At 38.6% G+C, this 21,603-nt stretch overlaps 2 protein-coding genes across 2 annotated transcripts in view; one reads left to right on the plus strand and one right to left on the minus strand.

Annotated features, from left to right (window-relative positions):
* The window catches only part of LOC149136516 (sulfotransferase 1C4-like), a 100,003-nt gene that overhangs the window by 7,493 nt on the left and 70,907 nt on the right, over positions 1–21,603 (plus strand). The gene's annotated exons all lie outside the window — the stretch shown is intronic.
* On the minus strand, positions 1,927–15,155 carry LOC106879495 (sulfotransferase 1E1). The gene is made up of 5 exons (XM_089348894.1): positions 14,433–15,155; positions 9,853–10,170; positions 8,141–8,238; positions 4,699–4,876; positions 1,927–2,992 (listed from the first exon to the last, which is right to left on the minus strand). Exons 1-5 carry the CDS (start codon positions 14,629–14,631, stop codon positions 2,883–2,885), a joined length of 903 nt encoding a protein of 300 aa, XP_089205020.1. The 5' UTR covers positions 14,632–15,155; the 3' UTR covers positions 1,927–2,882.

Consider the following 21,603-nt stretch of genomic DNA (forward strand, 5'->3'; position numbering starts at 1 on the left):
CAAATCGTATGTTTTAAAAGAAAAAAGAATTTAAGTAGCATAGAAAGAACAAATTGAAAGATGCTTGGGGCCCATCTGGCCAGATATTAAGTACCTGGCCAGGGGCAACAAGTATGCATTTGTTGAAGTGAAATTCCATTCAGAGGAAAGGACCAGGCAGCACTCTGTGACAGTCCTAAAAACACAAGAAATATTACTGCTACCAACTTACCTTGGAAGGCGCGTTGCCAAGGTAAGAGTGGAGGAAATCCCGCCAGAGCTGAACGTGGTCTGGCTGGTGCCTGCAATAACTATTGGCTTGGAGGAAAGAATATCAATCCTCCAAACAACAAGATACCAGCGCGGAACTGGCTGGAGCAGGGACTGGAGTGGAGGTAATTGTCCGGGCTGCCTCAGATTTGGACAATATTGCTGATACCATTTTGGTGTGCGAAATAAGGTTGAGGATTGTGGTGGAGGGCAGGAGGCCTCGCTGCTTTAAGTGTAGCCAGAAGGGCCACATAAGAGCTGAATGTCCTCTACTTCCCCGTGAAAGTTACAGAGGCCATAAGGGAAGAAGTCGTGCAACCACACGTCATGGCAGCAAAGCTGGCGACAGAATGCAGTGAAGCACCTAGTAGGCGAGAAGAAAAGGAATGGACAACAGTTACAAGGAAGAACAGAAAGAGAAGAAAAAAGACCCATAAACCTGACGATGAACACCACCCCACTCCCAACCCACACTCACCTAGCACCTCCTTATCCCTCTCTAGCTCTGCAAACACCATTTCTCACGCTACTCCTCCAGACATCGACCCCAGTGCCACCCCTCCAGTAATACAACAATGCAACCATCAACCTCCCCTCCCGCCCTCGTCCAGTGAAGAAGACGCTTTGATGATAATCAATGCTCGTAGAAAGGAATTGACCAGGGAAAGGGTGAAAAAGGAAAATACTGTGAAGGTGTTTCCCACAGAGGAGTGTCCTGGTAGCAACAGAAAAAAACAACTGACTGATAAAACGTAAGATGCAAGATTTTTTTTTATATAAAAGAGACTATTTGTTGATAAAAGACGGAAGAAATAGGTAAGGTGGTGTTAGTAATGCGTTCGCCATCGATGAGGTGTCTCCGGAGGCCGCCACACTTCGCTACCTTAAATTTCTTTAAAAAAAAAAAACATGGACAAAATTGAAATATTGGAACTAACTGTAAGAAGTTCAATGAGGTCGCTCGAATTGTGGGATTCGATCGGCCGTCACTCCATTCTTTCCTTTCGTCTTCTCATTAGTTTTGTTTTTTTTTTCTTTCCCGACATACGTGTCTTGTCTGTACTTGTGCTGTCCCCTCTGACGAAGGGTTCTACTCTTTATGTTGCATGTCTCGTTTCTCTGTGTGTTTTTTTCGTTGTTCGAAAAAAGTTTGTTTTCTATTTTCATCTTTATGTTTTCGTTTCTCATTGTGTTTAACGTTTTTTGTGATGTCCTGTACTCATATATGCATATATGTATACATATAGATGTAGGTAAGTACATATATGTATGGATATATGCATATATTTATATATTATTTATGTTATTATATGATCGAACGCCACGCACTGTCTCCAAGTAAGTTTATATATATATATATATATATACAGAAATGGTATTGAGCATATGCATGTATACATACGTATATGTACATACCTACATCTACATGTATAAATAGGTGCATATCCGGGTACAGGACGTCAAAAAAGGAACGGGAACCTAAACAAAGCACAAAAACGGACTTTTTTGTTTACATATATATTGGTATGTATATATATATATATATATATATATATATATATATATATTGATATGTATATAAACATACATTCGAATATATGCATAATACACACGCGCGCGAACGTACACATTTGCTTGCAATTGAACACAAAAAGAAAAAAGTCAGCATGAAAAGGACAAGTTTAAAAAAAAAAGTTTTATTAATTCAACTCTTAAAAAGAAAGTCGACTTCATATTTTGAATGCTAGTTCTTCATTAGAAGAAAGCTAGAGTAGCACAGTGAAGGAAGGGACGAATTGAAACAATATAGTTGGAGGTGAGAAAAGAATAAAAAGATAAGGGTAAAGGGCCAAGGAAAAGACGGTTCTATGGAGGTGGCGGAAGGGTGGGCACGAATTTGAGTGTATCGGTGTTTGGGGATGAGGATATGGTGCAATTGTGTGTATATGGTTTTTAAAGATGTGTGGGTGTATAAACATGTGAAGTTTGTGACACGGTATGGTGGGATGTGGGACCTCCGCCAACCTTCCACAGGCTCACTATCACCAAGTTTATTTCAGTACGTCCTATGTGTGTGTGTGTGTGTGTGTATCTATCTATCTGCCTGTCTGTTAGTCTGTCTATAACATTCTTTTCTACTCTAGGCACAAGACACGAGATTTTGGGGAGGAGGCCAGTCGATTAAATAGACCTCTGTACTCAACTGGTACTTAATTTATCGACCCCGAAGAGATGAAAGGCAAAGTCGACCTCGGCGGAATTTGAACTCAGAACGTAACGGCAGACGAAATACCGCTAAGCATTTCGCCTGGCGTGCTAACGTTTTTGCCAGCTCGCCGCCTTATACAATATTACAAATATTAGAATGCCAGAAACAAATACATGCCTATGTAAATATAATCACATATGACTTAATACTATTTACAATGTAAAAAACAATTAACGATTATTTATTTACTTCACAAAGTATGGTAGCCTTACAGCAAGTATCGCGAAAGCGAAAACTTTCAGTATATGACGTACATATATAAGCCGACACACACGTATATCAATATATTCTTAATTTTTTGCTATATTCCTAGCATTTGAGAAATTAATAGTCGAATAAACCATGTATAGAATCTACCATCGGTTTAAAAAATATTCAAGTTTATTCCCTGCTCGAGGAGTTCCTTCTGAATTCGAGCGTCCATCCTTTCATTTTGAGCGACTGTCATCCATTCTTTCCACGTAGAAACTTTTCCTGAAAAGAGAAAAAAGAATATTAGATAACCATCGAAGAATTTAGTACTTATTCTATCAGTTTTGCCGAACCGCTAAGTAACGGGGACATAAACACACCAGCATCGGTTGTCAAGCAATGCTAGGGAGACAAACACAGACACACACAAACACACACACACACACACACACACACACACACACACATATATATATATATATATATATATATATATATATATATATATATATATATATATATATATATATATATATATACATATACGTATATACAACGGGCTTCTTTCAGTTTTCGTCTACCAAATCCACTCACAAGGCTTTGGTCGGCCCGAGGCTATAGTAGAAGACACTTGACCAAGATGCCACGCAGTGGGACTGAACCCGGAACTATGTGGTTGGTCAGTAAGCTACTTACGACACAGCCACTCCTGCGCCTATTATGTTTGTATATCGTATTATATGTTCATCTTAAAGCAGTGGTTTCCAGCCTGTGTTACGCGTGCCACTTGTGATACGCGAGGGCTTTCCAGGTGGTAGGTGAGCACTTTCGGGGTAATATGCGATTTTTAGTTTGTGCCGTTTCCAATATTCGACCAGCAAGTGATTAATGGTTTCCAAATCATTCAACCAGTAATCAGTACTTTTTGATTACCGGCATACCATTGGTTACCTTTTATTCGCTCTCTGTACAGTGATCAGCGCCGTCCAACCAATGGTGTGATGTTATGTGTCCTTGAGGGGCACGCGCATATAAATTCAAAGGTTCTCCAGTCTATTATTCGTGACGTTCTTTATGCAGATTACTGTGACTTAGTCACTTATACAGTGGATGACATGCAAATACTCATGAATTGCATTTCTGCTTCTTGCAAGGCATTTGGACTCAGCATTAGCCTGGACAAGACTGTTGTAATGTTCCACAATTCTGAAGGTAGTAGACAAGTTTGTCTACCTGGGCTTAAAAAATAAATACTGGGGTCGATTAGTTCAACTAGAATTCTTCAAGACGGTGCCTGAGCACACGCGCGCGCGCGTATATATCTACACGCAGAAAATTATACAATACAGTTCTATATTCATAAATTAATCCTAATAAAGGGAGCTAACTTATTAGTTCAACGAAATATCAAAGTTACATCTTCGATATGAAAATGATATAATAGAAATAATTAAGAGATATTAGTTGCATGCATGCATATAACAAAAATGAATGAGAGTATATGAATATCATGCAACATAAATTTTTGATTTATTGAAATTATCTCTGCTTCAGGGAAAATATGGTAACTGCGCAATGTCAACCGAGAAACGAGAAAGGGAGATAATTTCAAGAATCAAGAATTCTCCGAAATTAATATGCTATTAATGGAAACAGAATTTGATTGTTTGGTGACAAGAGAACAGATGGGAATATATATGTGTTTCTATAGCTTGAGAGAACTCATCAACTCAGTTGTAGTCCTACCTTGTCTCCAGCAGAAACGAGTTGAACATCTTTATGGAAAATGATTTAAGAGAAATAATTGAGATTGGCCAGTGGCATCTATTTGAGCAACAAAGACGAATGAAGAGATATTAAATGCCATACACACGTGTATACACACGTGTATACACATATATATTCATACAAACACACACACGCACATACATGTACATACACATGCACATACATACACGTATATCTATATCTTGAAACTGAATACTCACCTGAACGAAAAAATCCATTGTTATCTTTGAAATCTATTTTGAAAACATTTTCTTTAGAAGATGGTTTCTCGTTTTTCATTCTGTCAAAGGTGCACATATCTGCAATATCTTTAGTCAGTTGCTCATCAATTTTCTTGCCAAGAAATTTTGCAATCAATGATACGATTTTAACAAGGTCCTGTTCAGAAGATAATACATATATATTAAACTAAACTTTCACTTTATGTTTCTTCTTGTCATACATTTAATCATCACATATTTGTTACACAGACAGCTGGCTTGATATCTTGCATTGTTAATTTTTTATACTTTTTCTTTAAATTTCCCTTTACTTAATTGTTCCTGTTGTGGTCGTTATGCTCAACGTCACACTTCATTAAACAGATCTATGATCAAAAGTGTTCCACTCGTGACCATTCTGTCCTTTTTTCAGGCATAGATTATATAAGATCATATTATCCGAATGTATCATTTCCTTCTTTAAACCGTTGGGCGTTATTTGATGAACATTTTACTACAATTGGGTTGGCAACTAAGTTCCCGCCGTTTTTCTGAATTTAATTTTTTAAAATATTAATTCTTAAAAGTAGCAATCGTAAATGATAAATTACTTATAAAATAACAACTAATTAATCAATAATGTATTCACCCTTGTTGTTTACAACTACTTCCCAACGTTCAACATGATTTTCAATACCTCGTTGGTAGAAATCACCCGATTTCAACTCGAAAAATTGATCCAACCAAGCACTCAATTCTGCATTAGTATTGAACAAAACTCCGCACATAGCATTTGAAAGAGATCGAAAGGGGTGGAAATCCGTTGGTGCCAAATCAGGAGAGTACGGCGGGTGTGGTAGCACTTCCCACCCATGCGTTTGAATGGCTTCCTTGGTCATATTGGTGATATGAGGGCGGGCGTTGTCGTGCACTCCACGCTGTTGATTAGGTCTTTTCTCTTGAATAGCCGTGTTGAGTCGTTCCATCTGTTGAACATAGAGTTCTGCATTGACCGTTTGGTTCCGTTCAAGCAATTCGTAATGGACAACCCCTTCCCAGTCCCACCATACGCACAACATCGTTTTACGCGGATGAAGATCTTGCTTCACGCGCAGATTCGCTTGTTTACCGGGGCTAAGTGATTCCTTACGCTGCTTCATATTGATGTACAGGCACCATTTTTCGTCGCCAGTAACGATTCTGTAAAGAAATCGTTGCTTGTGTCCATGAGTTGAGCGGTGACGAGCAAGGAAACCAGCAGAGATTGTGGCTCGTTGATTTTTGTTGTTGTCACTTATAACATGCGGAACCCATGCTTTATACTTCTGAACCTTTCCCATCGAATGAAGATCCTTCTCTATAGCAGTGTGGGAGCATTCCATTTTCTCTGCCAGTTCCCTTGTGGTTTGACGAGAATTTTCGTGCAAAAGTTAGTTTAATCGCTCTTCACCGAACTCAACTGGACGGTCAGAACGAGGTGCGTCTTTGAGGTCAAAATTTTCATTTTTGAACTTGGCATACCAGTCACAAGCGGTTCTTTCAGCTATGGCACCCTCTCCATACACAGCACAAATGTCACGAGCAGCTTTGCGGCCTTAGAACATTGATTAAAAGCAAAAAGAAGGAGGTGTCGAAAATGTTCGTTTTTCTTAACTTGACATTCCATTTTAATGATCTGAAAATAAACAAAAATTAACTAGAAAAAAAAAATAGATTAAAAAATGATTCAAAAATAGAATTCTCGAAAAAAATAGATTCCAAAATTAAAAAACGCAATAAATTCCAAAATTCAAAAAAACGGCGGGACTTAGTTGCCAACTCAGTGGTTCCTTTGAGGCTCAAATTTGTAGTCAATATAAATCACACAGAAGCAATTAAATACTATACAAAATATCAATGTAGTTAAACAGCATTCATAATCTATCGTGGTGCTGAAGAGTCCAAAATATAGCACCCGATATAGCCTGTTGTTCAGCATGATAGCAGTGCTGCTGCTCTGCAGTGAGCAACAAGAGTAGAGATGGGTGGAATTCGTACACAAATATTGTTTTTGGTTGTGCTAAAATCATAAGATGTTTTGAACCCTGATGAGAAATCTGGAATATGTGTCTTCAGGGCAATCTTGAAGTTCCTTCATTATAGTCCAGATTTTGCTTCCATAATGTTATTGGCAGAGAAACATACCAAGAAACTAAGAACTTATCAGAACTAATGGAGTGGGGGGGCAGAGATTCCTAGTGAAGTGAGGCGAAATGCAACACGGTTACTGTCGCTTGAAGAAGGAGGACGCAAAATAATTGACAACAACAAAAACAACGTTCATTCATCGAAGTATATCTCCTGTGTCCATCATTCCACTATCTTTTCATTTCCCCTGCCCCCATAGTGCTGAAAAGTAATGTAAATAATTTTGATGATAGATGGAGAAGTTATTTTTAAACTGCAGACAATATACTTACACTGACGGACACGAGCGGCACTTTTGGGTCTGTTGTATGCAATATGTATTTTTTGTGGGGTCCGGGGGTGGAAAATGGAAGGGCCGCCCCGGGCGGCACACACTCTAGCTATTCTAGTGCCGACACAAAATATCTCTGAATATTAACACAAGTTAAAAGACGTAAAAGATGGATTTCATAATTTAAAATATGATTTAGTATTCCATTTTATAGCTGGTTTAACTATTTTGCTACACTCGTCGGCCTGAGCTGAGAAAATATTCTATTTAATGAACTGCATCAAAATAAAAAAAACAAAAATACTAATTCTTAATAGCAGGAACCGTAAAAGATAAATTACTTATAAAACAATGTATTGTTAGAAATGCTATAGAATGTACAATGTGGGTGTTAGGAAAAGAATTAATCAAAAACTTAAAGAAAAGAATTGTAAGATACTTCGAAAGAATAAGGACCAGGCAGAATACAACGAATCGTTTAGTAGTTCAAAAGGAATTAAAGGCAATTAGGAGTAATTATTGTGTTCTATTATAAATGTCAGTAAAATACCGTTGTATTTATGATAGTTTTCATGATAGTTTTTTTAAAATTCTTTTTTGAATTTAGGTTATTTTTCTGAGTTTGTTATGGGGGTTTCCTAAAAATCTCATTGGCAGTCGTGATCCAGACCGCTCTATTACACTCCGTTATATGATAAATCACCGAAAGTCAATGAACTGAGATTCTCAACTAGGCTTGGTATGGAATATTTAGACTTCTTGTCATTCGACCGTCTAACGGTTTGGCCGATTAGACTCAACCTCCATACACAATAACATTAGTCATAAAAATCGCTGTAGTTAGCCAAAAGAAAGCAACGCTGCAGAAACCCTTATACTAGTGAAAAAGGAATGATATATGAAAGTAAAGAGAAAAAATAATAAAGAGAAGAATGAGACAGTGGTAAGAAGTAGAGAAAAAAAAGATAGCTATGTAACACCTACCTTCGAAGCCTCTTCATATGTTATTATGAGAACATTGGGGTTGTCTTTGATTACTGACCACCACTGTCGTGTGTATTCAAAATAATCGCCAGTGGGGACTGTAACGACGTTAAGAGGGAAAAAGAATCAGAAAATGAAATGTGTTCACAATTAATGTTTACATTGTGGGACTGTCCATTCTTTTGAAATTAAAAATTTTTTACTACCCCATAAAATTCATTTACCTTCTATTTATCAAATGTCAATTTATTAATCCAGATTCGTCTATTGGGTTGTAATGACACTTTTGAAGACTTTTTATCTTCATATAAGAAATATCTCTTAAATTTAAAGAATCTTTAAGCGCCAGTGTTTTGCACCAGTGTATAAGCTGTATATCCTGTCAATGGTTTGGATACTTATTTCAGATTGCAATAGAAAATTGAGATGAAAACAATTAAGTGTTTTGCCTAAATATACACTGAAACGCTAGAAGTGGATGTAGATTAAAATCAATGGGAAGGTGACCTAATATCATTACCTCTCGACCATTTTGCTTTTATATTTTGACATAGCGTAACAAAGGTAAGTCATCTTGATTGAGACCTCTTTTTCAAAACCGACTATCACTGAAATCACTGTTATAGGAAGCAAAGGAAGCCTAATGATTTAATCGGCCCTCTCACTGGCTGCTGACTTCTCTTGCTGCTATTTACCACGCACATTAAAGATTGCAAAGTAGGAACATTGCGTTCTCATTCTTTTTGTTGGGAAGTATGGAAACTGAAATGTAGAAGAATAGGGTCTTCGTATATTTTGTGCTTATCTACACTATTATTTCGTCGGCTTTTGCCCCGACAAACTTCAGATGCTGTAGTTCTACTCATACGTAGTCGTATCTGCATAAAGACATTCCCGCAGGTGCACATACATGATCATAAACACCCACATACAGATATATGCACTGAAGCATACACGTATTCATACTCATGCGTATATGCAAACTTTTTAAAATGATTGGATTAAGAAAGATTATTTATTACATTTCAACGTCCATATCCACTTTAGTTTTGCATCACAGGAAGTACAATATGCAGGAAAATCCTTATAATCGGAAATCAAAATTGATTGGTGAATAATTTAAGTCTTAGTCCGAAACAATGTCATAAATTTATAGTGGAAGATGTTGTATATTTTTAATGTTTTTCCGAAAGGCATTAGTGTATGAATAGGAATGTTTAGTTTGGAAGTGCACTGGATCCTTAACCCACCACAGAAACTACGTCATTCAGTTGAGGAATACATTTCTGTTTTCCTCACCAACTTGATAAGTTGAAAATTTTACTTCAAGTTAATGAATCAGTTGTCAATTTTTTATCATTGTTTCTCTTTACAGCAGACAACTATGTTGTTTTGTGGAAACTAGTTATAGGCTAGGTGGAAAGGGATGTTGAGTGTTGTTATGGCTATGGTTACATCACTGTGGATGTGACAGGAAATACTGGTTTCTTGATTGGTCACGTAAGGTCATCAACTTGAGTAATTGTTTTTAGCAACAAATAAGGTTTGTGAAATTATGAGAACGGATAAGATAAACCGTGAAAGTGTCTAAGTTTTTTTTTTTAATCTCGAAATCTTTCCTTTGCACTATAACAATTTCATTGTCTCTTCTACGGCTCAACGGGTTACGATATTTACCTAACTGACAATTCCCTGACTTAAACATGACTTACCGTTTCCGTCCATGAACATCTCAAAGAAACTGTGGAAGTTCCCATCATACTGAATTAAGTCAATACTCCACATATGTCTGTAATAGGAAACTACCACAGACTTAGGGTTACGCGCGATGAAAATGATTTTGTTATTCTTAAGTAATACTTCAGGCAGAAAGTTAGGGTGTAAGTGTGTGTTGAGCACCCTTGGAGATGGTTTTGAATCCAGTTGATCTTTAAGCATGAAGTCTATCATATTTTCTTCTTTAATACTGGGAATTCTTTCAGCTTTTCCATTGACGATCATACTCGTTACCTCCCAGATCCAGTGGGTTCCTGTTATTAAAATAATAATAATAATAATAATAATAATAATAATAATAATAATAATAATAATAATAATAATAATGATAACAATAATAATAATAGGACCTCTGCAGATGTGTGGGAAGAGGGTTGAAAGGGTGACTCACATTGTTAGTGCTTGTGAAATTCTTGTGCAGAAAGAGTACAAGCGTAGACATGACAAAGTAGCCCACAACCTCCACTGGCTACTATACCGCAAGTATGGATATGAGGTTAAGGGTGCTTGGTACCAACATACACCGGGAAAGGTGATGGACGAAAAGGGGGAGGCAAAAATCTTCAGGGACGTTGACTTCCAGAGAAACAAACTGTTAGGGCACCGAAGGTCGGATATAGTAACCTTTAGGAGGGACAAACAAGAGTGCCTAATGACTGAAGTGGAAGTGCCAGGAGAACAACATATCATATGAAAGAAAGAGAAAAGGTTGATAAATATGGAGACCTGAGAATTGAGATCAGTAAGATGTGGCAGCTACGAGAGTCAAGCATAAAGGTTATCCCTATTGTCATTGGAGCATTGGATTCAATACTACCCAATCTGAAAAAAAAAAAACCCCCAAAACATCTGAAAACATTAGAAATACCCTACACTTTAGATGTATTGCAAAGGTCGGCATTACTTGGAATTGCACGCATATTGCGTAAAGTACTGTCCGTCTGAGGTCTTTGCTGTGACTTAACAAACAATACAAACCCCCGGTAGGCACAATATCTTCAATCAACAATCTCACGATATTTCATACTGTGCGATGTCTATAATAATAATAATAATAATAATAATAATAATAATAATAATAATAATAATAATAATAATAATAATGATTCCTAAAAATTTGAATAAATGAATAGAGGAAATAGGTACAAAATGTAGTTTAGTGCAGTTCTATTAAACATTATTATTAACTTGATCCTGAACGCGGTAGTATCGAAATTTGTATATGGTTTCACCAAACTAAAATCTTTATTGTTTACAATGATGGTCAATAGTTCATAGATGTTTGAGCATTTGTGATCCAAGTAACAGAGGTTAGTAGACGAGATGATGTGGTCAGCCGTTAGGTCGACAGTTGGAAAAACAGGTAAACAAAGTTCGTTTTAGAAGCGTTGAGTCTACTTTCATCGTAAGTTGAATTTAACGTTAGCGTCTTATGAACCTAAATTTATAAGTTCTAAAATTGCAGACGAATTCGTTACTGGACAGTTTAGCTTAATGGTAAAGCACTTGACGTGTAATCACAGGGATATGAGTTCGAGTATCATGGCTGGCCGGTAACGTATTTTTCTGCAATGTATGGATAATTTATCCTGATCACGCTATTTATTAGCATTATCACGCGTTTGAGAATAAAAAAAAATATTTCTGTATCTTTCAATACATCTCAACGCTTCTAAAACAAACTTTGTTTACTTTCATCGTAAGTTGAAAAATGTCTATGCTTAAATGTCATATATAACAAGAAAAATTCAAATACATATCTTCGGTTTTTTGCTGATACTAAAATGGTGATTAGGGGAAGAAGAGAGCAGGGAACTATAGGTATTTATAGGTGATTAGTACCAGGGGATAATTACACTATACATAGTTTTAATTTGAAATTATTCTGAATTTAATTATTCTGAATTTAATATAAATTTTCTGGATTTTCAGAATTTTCTTTATGCTAGGCCACTGGTTTTAGATTGGTGTTAATTAAATTAATATCCATATAAATTAATATATATATATATATATATATATATATATATAAATTAGAAAATGGAGGATAATATGCTGAACCCAACGACTTGCAGACAGTGTATCCCGTTGAATTCATTAATTTAATTCATAGCTAAAGTGACAAAAAAACCCACAAAGTACAGGTGTTTATGACAAACCATGTTATTTTGACAACCGGGTTTACAGATAAAAGTACAAAGTACATAAGGAATTAGAGAATGAACAAAAGTTTAATCTTACAGCTGTTTCGGCCTAGCTTTGGCATGCCCCATTCTATCCGAATAGTTCCTGCCGGAGTGATTATCGGATGAAATGTTGAAATGGGGGTACATGCACGATTCGCTAGGCCTCTTCAGAGATTCACAAAGAATTTCATACAAATAAAGAGTAAGAGGTAAAAACAAAGGTGAAATAGAAACAAGAACAAAAACAAAATTTGGGACTTATGACGGGTCAAAGTTGGGAACAAAAACAGGACAGTGGAGACATACAAGGGAACCGAACGAAAACAAGCACGGAGGGTCGTTAGACCAGAACGAGAGTAAAATAGCGAACACTGGAGAAATATTTTCTTTGAAAAGAGAAAAGATAGACGAGAGGGGTAGAATACGTCTAGTCTTTAGGACAGTGCTGAAGGAAAAGAAAGATGATCACGTGAGGAAAACAAAGATGGAGGATGGTCACGTGTGAGCAACGAGAGAGAGAGAGAGAGAGAGATAGAGATAGAGAGAGAGAGAGAGAGAAAGAAAAAGAGAAAAGGAGAGAGTAAGACAAATAGAAAACGGCGAAGGGGAGAAAAAGATGAGGGAGAAGAGAGTCGCATCAAAAAGATTAAGATAAACTTACTTGAAAATGGATGCATACTGTATATATATATATATATATATATATATATATATATATATATATATATATATATATATATATATATATATATATATATATATGAAACTTACATATGTTTCGACCAAAGATTGTTACAGGCTATGTCTAACTTAATAGCACCACCTGATAGGATCATCTTAACCGTTTTTAAATCAAGTTTTGTTTATGGTCCATTCAAGTAGTGAGTTGTATCCAGGTATGGGTGGCTTATCTGGTATTCCTTGAAGAAATCTGTCCAGACTACGTTTAAAGGTGATGAGATCATTTTCCTCTAATCAGTTTTTGGGACAATGTTAAACAGAGCAGGGCCTGTTGAGGAAAAGAAACTATGTCGCAATGAACCTATATGTTGTGATCCTGAATTGGGCAGGGGACGTATGGCCCGTGGTCCTATCCTTGGATGAACCTTGAGACCAATGTTCAGGTCGTTTCGGCAATGCTGGTGGTATATTCTCCACATCGTACAAATGATATACCGCTTGCAGCGGCGCTGGAAAGAGTTGAATTTCAAGGCTTTAAGGCGGTCCCTGTAATCGAGATCAGTCATGTCTTCAATTCGTTTAGTGAGTGCCCTATGGGGTGATTATACTCTCGACACGCTTTGTTTTGTATGGGGAGACCACAAGGGGCGTTGAAAATGAAGAGTAAATTTCGGAATATACATGTATGCATAGACATGCCTGCAAACATGTATTCGATATATATATATATATATATATATACTGTATATATATGTATATATATATATATATGTATATATATATATATATATATATATATATATATATATATATATATATATATATATATAGGTGTGAGAAAGTTGGTATGTTTAAATATATACTTTAATATATAATTTAAATATATACTTTAACCATGTAACACAAGCCTTCTGTAGTTTTTTCACTCTTATTATCTTATATATATATATATATATATATATATATATATATATATATATATATATATATATATATATATATATATATACTCTATATATACATACATAAATATACAAATATATTTACACACGCATACATACATACATTAAGATAGTATAACGATAAATTTATATTATAATACATTAAATACGTTAAGATATAGATGAAGCAAGTAAAAACCAAAAAGGTAGAATACATAAATGAGAGTGCAAAATAGCACTTACAATTGCTAGAAATAAGAGCTAAAATTATAATACAAAATCACCAACCTATATATATATATATATATATATATATATATATATATACAAATAAAGGGTAAAGGATTATTAATTTATTAATAAATTAATAATTAATAATTTTTACCAAGTACTTCGGTATGTAAAAACCATTATCGGTAAAGAACTTAATTAAAAGTTCTTATACATTTATAAACATAATTAAGGGATCAGCAACAGTTGCTTCACCACATACCGAAATTTCTAAATTTCGGCATGTGGTGAAGACCCTCGTAACCTACCGGCTAAGCAAAAGTGATCAATAGAATAAATAGTGAAGTTTAAAAAAATAAGTTCTGGGGTCGATTTGTGCGACTCAAAAATTTCAAGGTGGTGCCCCTAGGTGACCACAGTCCAACGAATGAAACAAGTAGTAGGAAAGATTAAGAAAAAATAAGTAAAGCAACTTACCCGCAGTTGGATATGCAGAAATAACAATGTCATCAGATCGAAGAGGTAGAGAGGAGATATTTGCCAAAACAGAGGGAACTACTGGCAAGCCTGGCAGTGGAATCCCTTTATAGAAGTAGACCGCAAAGCTATGTCCATCTCTGTCGTAGAGTTTTGTAAGAGAGTTTTCAACTTCTGTTTTGATCATCTCGCTCTCCATGATTTTATATGTGGATAATTACGATTTTACTATCATATATATGTAAATATACGAACGAATAATCAAACTTTTCAATATAAGGATATTTACATACACACACAAACACACATATAAATATATGTATATATATATATATATATATATGTACAAAAAATAGGTTCAAATTTGACTAAACGAAATGGACTCACAATATGCACTCGTATACAATTTCATCTATCGTAGTAGTCTCGCTTGTATGTGCCTTGTTAAGAATTTAGGTCGCTTATTATGTGCTACACAACAGGAATAATTTATGAAAACGTTATCTGTATTCGTGTGTATTTTCACATTGTCACATCAAATACGCCTTAAAGTTCACTTGTTTGTATAGTACATGTGTATTTCAATGTGTGTGATATGCTGGAAATGAAGAGAAAATTTCGGAATATACATGCATGCACACAGACATACATGGATACAAACATGCCTGCATACATGTGCATGCACAAATACATATGCCCGCACACGCACGCACTTACACACACACACACGCTTACACACACACACACACACTTACACAAACACACACGCTTACACACACACACACACACACACACAATAGTTCTTATTGTTTATGTCGTATACCATCAACAAACTGACGAGCGAGTACATGCACACACATTTGTATTTATACAATGTAAATGTGAATACGTCGGTGCATGCATGCATGCATACATACATACATGTGTATACACATATATACGCAACAACTGAGTATTCCGTCGTTGCCGGGTAACTTGCACAACAGAATGTCTTGGGCTGACTTTCGGAATAGCACACCCACATAAGTTGGATTTTCTGTCTTGACGGGGATTTTTCAAATTTTGTTTTCACCACAACCTTACAAATAATGGGGTGGGGGTGGGGGTGGGGGATCATTTTGAAAATTCATGAATCTCTCCTCTCCACTTCTGGACCGATATCCAATTTTTGTTTTGCCTTACGCACTTAAAAACCAACGGTAGACGCCTTTTCGGCAAAAAAAAAAAACAACAACTTTTTAATCGAACATTTTTGAATCGTTTCAAGCCTCCTCCTTCACTCAATACTGATTTTGGCAATTTTCTTTTTGTTCTATGCACTTAAAAACGATGGTGGAAGCCTTGAAAATAATAATAATAATAATAATAATAATAATAATAATAATAATAATAATAATAAAATGAAAAGCAGCGATCAACATTACAATCCCCACATCCTTTATTCTGAAACAGAAAATGAAGAGTAATTTAAAAACAGTAATGAAAGTTTAAAAAATATTTCATCAACCGCGCCCCTGCCTCTAATTACTAAAATTTCGGCTTTCTTTCGTAAGTTTTTTTAAAAATACGGACAGTCCGAATTTGCAATTTGTTTCTGTTTATAATTCCCAAGTAATTTTCAGAATATCCTAACTACACACGTTTTACGTTGAGGGAGAAGGAGGGAGGGCAAACCAAATGATACTTCAGTGAAATTTCCTTCAGCAGGTGTTAGGGCTCAGCATGTAAGTGATGCAGTCCCTAAATCCGCTAGCAGATAGGGTCTCGTTATAGTAGGGGGCTACTGCGTCGAAAATTTCTTGGCTAGAGGACAGATCCAAGATCCTCTTGCTGACACCCTTCCCCAAGTTTCTGAACATGATGGATGGGTAGCAGGATGATGTGTTGATACATACAAACCAGCTTCTCGTTTGGCTTGTTGTAGGGGCTGTATGTACCAGAACCCAAGTCGAGCGTGACGTCTAAGAAGTCCGCGGTGGTGAGGTTGGTCTCGATTGTAATCTTCAGCCCCATAGACCTAAGGGTGCTAATCAGATTTTTCGTAAACCTATCTACCCGTCTATCTATCTATCTATCTATCTATCTATCTATCTATCTATCTATCTATCTATCTATCTATCTATCTATCTAGTGATGCAGTCGCTCAAGGTTGACCCGGGTTGTTGGAGTTGCCGAAGAGCAGCGCGACACTCGCGGTGCCATTCGCCCTTCCTCGGCCTCTTCTTGATCCATGACTGCAGTTTGGTCATGGAGACGAGCTGCGGGAAAGCGCGCCGCACAAACGGTGACCACACCTGTTCACCGCTGTCTACATAGAGCCGGAGATGTCGCAGTCTCAGCGCGTGTCTGCGCATCATCAACCACGGCATGCCCAGTCCTCCTTTTAACGGGTGTTGGCAGCAAACGGATCGCCTAACCATCGGAACGCTTCCTTTTTACAAGAAGCGGAAGAGGATGCGCTCCAGTTTGGTGATGGTAGGGTCGGGACAAGGAACGACGGTTAGGCGGTAGTAGATGACGGACGCGATGTACGTGTTCGCCACCTCCGCCCGACCTTTCAGGGAAAGCTTCCTCTCGGCCCATTGCCGGGCTAGAGTGGCCACCCTTCTCGTTATCTCGTCCCAGTTCTTCTCCGTTTGGAGGTCTGGACCAAACCAGACCCCGAGCATCTCAACCGGACCGTCAGTCCAACGTCCCACGACGGAGGCGCTACTTGACGGCATGGGGTTGCTTCTCCAGGTGCCGAGCCGCAAGCCCACTGACTTATCCCGGTTGATTTTCGCTCCCGTTACCGCTTCGTAGTCTCTCAGTGTCTCGCCGACAAGCTCGATGTGCTTTTGGCTAGACACTATGACGGTGACGTCGTCCGCGTATGCCGACACGCTCGTCCCGCATCCCAACTCTCGCGGGATGCCCCTCAGCGTCGCCAGCTTCCGCAGTAGTGGCTCGAGAGTCAACACGTACAGAAGCGACGAGAGGGGGCATCCCTGACGGACCGAACGTGCAATGTCGAAGGGTCTTGATAGATGCCCATTGACGCGAACTACCGTACAGAGGCATCCGTTCGGTAGTTCGCGTCAATGGGCATCTATCAAGACCCTTCGACATTGCACGTTCGTTCCGTCAGGGATGCCCCCTCTCGTCGCTTCTGTACGTGTTGACTCTCGAGCCACTACTGCGGAAGCTGGCGACGCTGAGGGGCATCCCGCGAGAGTTGGGATGCGGGACGAGCGTGTCGGCATACGCGGACGACGTCACCGTCATAGTGTCTAGCCAAAAGCACATCGAGCTTGTCGGCGAGACACTGAGAGACTACGAAGCGGTAACGGGAGCGAAAATCAACCGGGATAAGTCAGTGGGCTTGCGGCTCGGCACCTGGAGAAGCAACCCCATGCCGTCAAGTAGCGCCTCCGTCGTGGGACGTTGGACTGACGGTCCGGTTGAGATGCTCGGGGTCTGGTTTGGTCCAGACCTCCAAACGGAGAAGAACTGGGACGAGATAACGAGAAGGGTGGCCACTCTAGCCCGGCAATGGGCCGAGAGGAAGCTTTCCCTGAAAGGTCGGGCGGAGGTGGCGAACACGTACATCGCGTCCGTCATCTACTACCGCCTAACCGTCGTTCCTTGTCCCGACCCTACCATCACCAAACTGGAGCGCATCCTCTTCCGCTTCTTGTGGAAAGGAAGCGTTCCGATGGTTAGGCGATCCGTTTGCTGCCAACACCCGTTAAAAGGAGGACTGGGCATGCCGTGGTTGATGATGCGCAGACACGCGCTGAGACTGCGACATCTCCGGCTCTACGTAGACAGCGGTGAACAGGTGTGGTCACCGTTTGTGCGGCGCGCTTTCCGGCAGCTCGTCTCCATGACCGAACTGCAGTCATGGATCAAGATGAGGCCGAGGAAGGGTGAATGGCACCGCGAGTGTCGCGCTGCTCTTCGGCAACTCCAACAACCCGGGTCAACCTTGAGCGACTGCATCACAACTAACGCATTCTATAGTGGATTAGTGGAGGGAAGGTACGACGACGATCTCGGGGCGAACCTGGGCGTCGACGAGGAATACCTGACCCGCCTGTTTAAGACGACCTTCGGGCCGGGACCTATGGACAACTTCCAGAGATCCCTGGCCTGGCAGTGCTATCGAGAAGCACTACCCGTTCGGGATAAGCTCTACAGGCATGGCTCGAGAAACACGGGGCCGACCTGTCCGAGATGCCGGCAGAGCGACGAAACCGTTCTGCACGCACTCGTACAGTGTCCCACCATTTCCGAGCTGTGGGCTTACGTCGAACAACTGCTATCGCGTGTGGGACGAGTCGGTCTATCAGCCGAGTCTATCGTGAATATTGTCGCGCCTCCTTCCTTTAAACGGGAAGGAAGAGCTATTTTCATCGTACTTGTGGCTATGGCGAAAGAATGTGTATGGTGGACGCGTCTGAAAGGTCTAGAGACAAAGACTTTCCTCTCTGGGCAATCTCTCATCAACTTCTTCAAGTATCACCTGAAGAGGAAGTTGAGAGTAGAAAGGGAAGTCTTGTCTAGTGAATGCTTCAAAAAAAGATGGGTGAATGTAGCAAGGATGGCACGTGTGAACGACGGAGCCATCTTGAGCATAACCCTATGAACAAGAAAAAAAAATAAAACAAAAAAGCAAAAGAGAGTCACTTACTGTTATAGTTTCTTCAATGAGAATATTGACCAAGGTTACCGTGGTCTTTTCCGTGGGCTTTTCCTTCCACGGCTAAACCTAAACTGTCCTCCCCTCTTTTTACACGAGAACATTACTGTGTGATACACGATCCCTATTGATCGGCCTTTCCTTTTCTTTTTTTTTCGATCCCTTTTGATCGAACTGCCCCTTTTTCCCTTCCTACGATCCCTTTTGATCGACACCACCAATTTTTTTTTTTTTCCTTCCTTTCCCCCTCCTAAAAAGAAAAGCTCTACATTGTATTTGTCCCATCTTCGTTGAGCCCTGTGTGGCTAATAAAAGAAATGTATCTATCTATCTATCTATCTATCTATCTATCTATCTATCTATCTATCTATCTATCTATCTATCTATCTGTCTGTCTGTCTGTCTCTCTGTCTAACCTCTCTCTCTATGTATATATCTATCTATCTCTCCATCTATCTATCTATCTAAATATAAGTTCAGGATTCAAGCGAATCAGGTCCTTGGTAAAGCACCAAGGTCGGGTCAGTGAAATCGCTATCGCGTACAAACAATATTTGAGGAACAAATACATATTTACTAAAGTAAACGCGATTTATATTTGAGTTGTATGCACATTCACTCAGTTTTGTACAATCACTCAGTTATACCACTCAGTTATATCACTCAGTTTTCCTCAATGTCATGATCTTGCGGAGAATATTTCGCCTCTATGAACTGCCACCTTCATTATCATTTATGTAATGTGGTTTAACGGTTTTCTTCTGTGATTTGCTAGACTAATGATAATGGTGGTCATTGTCTAGAGGCGACGATCGGAATCGCACTTGACAGTTGTTTCTAAGATGTAGTCAACATCCTTTTCAAACAGGCATCACTCTTCTCCCTCTTGTTAGCTTGAGACCACTTTGCTTGACGCTGTTCTATTACTTTGGCTATATACTGTATCCACTCGCTATGAGTCAGATCATGAATAGATGTAATACCTACATAGGCTCTCAAGATCTCGAAGGCCTTTGCATAGCAAGACCAAGAATATACCTCCTAGACACCGACGGCTCATCAAAGGACATAATCATATGGATGACCGGAGTTTGGTCAGGATAAATGTTGCTATATGGTTGTGAAAAGAGGAAAACTGTAAACCAGACTAGCAACATCTTCATCAGTGATGTAACTGTTTCTCCTATATCTGATCAGAAATATTACAGTTATCTAGAGATAAATGAAAACATATCTTACGATGGTACTTGTAGCAAGACACGTGTCAATAAAGAATATTACAACCGAATAAAAAAAATACGGGTCTCGGAACTCTCTGCATTCAATAGAACAGTGGCCGACAATATGTTTGCAGTACCAGCACACATACCATCATTTGGGCTACTTGATTGGACGTTTGATGAGTTACAAGCCATAGTGGTATAGACTGCCTCTATCTAAAATGAAAAGAAGGAGATAGAGGCTTTAAATGTCTTTAAATGTCACATTATATCTATTCGGCAACATTTTTCGATTACCAAGTGTGGAAGTGAATAATCTGTTGACCGAGTTTGCATACGCGAGGCAGATAACATCACGAGACTTGGAAAGCAGCTCCTCGAGCAACATTCCTTTTCTGATAACTTTGAATACAAGCCTAAAGAAGTCGTACAACTTTGCTGCAACATATCATCAGATGAAAGGATAAGTACATATCAGCAGAAGACCAGGCATGGATATGTTGATAGAAGGCTCCAGGATGACTTTAACATTGATAATCAAAGCAATCTATCTTGGACCAACAACCGAATTACTAACTTTCACTTGGAAGGGTATGCGTTTGCAATGCAGGAACAAGAAATAGCCAAAAACCTGATGCACAAAAGGGGCAGAGACGCAGGAAAAACACCAAAATGTGATAACTGATGCAGACTTTGTAGAGTTAACACTGAAGACTAACATCCACATCAGAAACAGTTGTCCGAAAATGTCATCGCATAATTGTCTACCGATGAAACATGATGTTATAACTAAGACACTGCACAATGAGATCCGTCGGAAGGATATTCATGAGGCAAAAGCGAGAAAAACGCGCAGTGTGACAGAGGCCAGAACCACTCATAATATGAAAAAGTACTGGTGGAATGTCCCAGTGAAGACCTCAATAAAATGTAAACAAAATATACCAGACATAGTGACTTGGGACAGAGAAGAGAAACTATGTACATTAGTGGAAATCAGTTGTCCAGCGGATATCAACATAAAGCTAAATCAGCAAAATAGAAAAAAAACCAACGCTAAACTATCAAAAAATTTACGGCTACTCTACCTGGATTACAAATTCAGGTTTATGCCTGTAATTATTGGGGCATAAGGATAAGTAACTAACTGCCTAAGCACTATTATTGAGAAATTAAGCATCTCAAAACCAGAAAAGAGAAAGCTAATTAGAAGATTACAGATTCAAGCCACCAATGGAACTGTTAAAATCTGTAAAACTTACCAGACGTT

The sequence above is a fragment of the Octopus bimaculoides genome, chromosome 3 (assembly GCF_046866305.1).
Source record: "Octopus bimaculoides isolate indiv1 chromosome 3, ASM4686630v1, whole genome shotgun sequence".
NCBI classification, from domain to species: Eukaryota; Metazoa; Mollusca; class Cephalopoda; order Octopoda; family Octopodidae; genus Octopus; species Octopus bimaculoides.

Bases quoted from the DNA above. Each gene is read 5' to 3' on its own strand.
- LOC106879495 (XM_089348894.1), bottom strand. From the start codon at position 14,631: ATGGAGAGCGAGATGATCAAAACAGAAGTTGAAAACTCTCTTACAAAA. The intron at 8,239-9,852 runs GTAAGTCATGTT...ACGTCGTTACAG, and splicing joins GATGTTCATGGACGGAAACG to TCCCCACTGGCGATTATTTT. The intron at 2,993-4,698 runs GTGAGTATTCAG...TTCTCTTTTCAG, and splicing joins CAATGGATTTTTTCGTTCAG to GAAAAGTTTCTACGTGGAAA.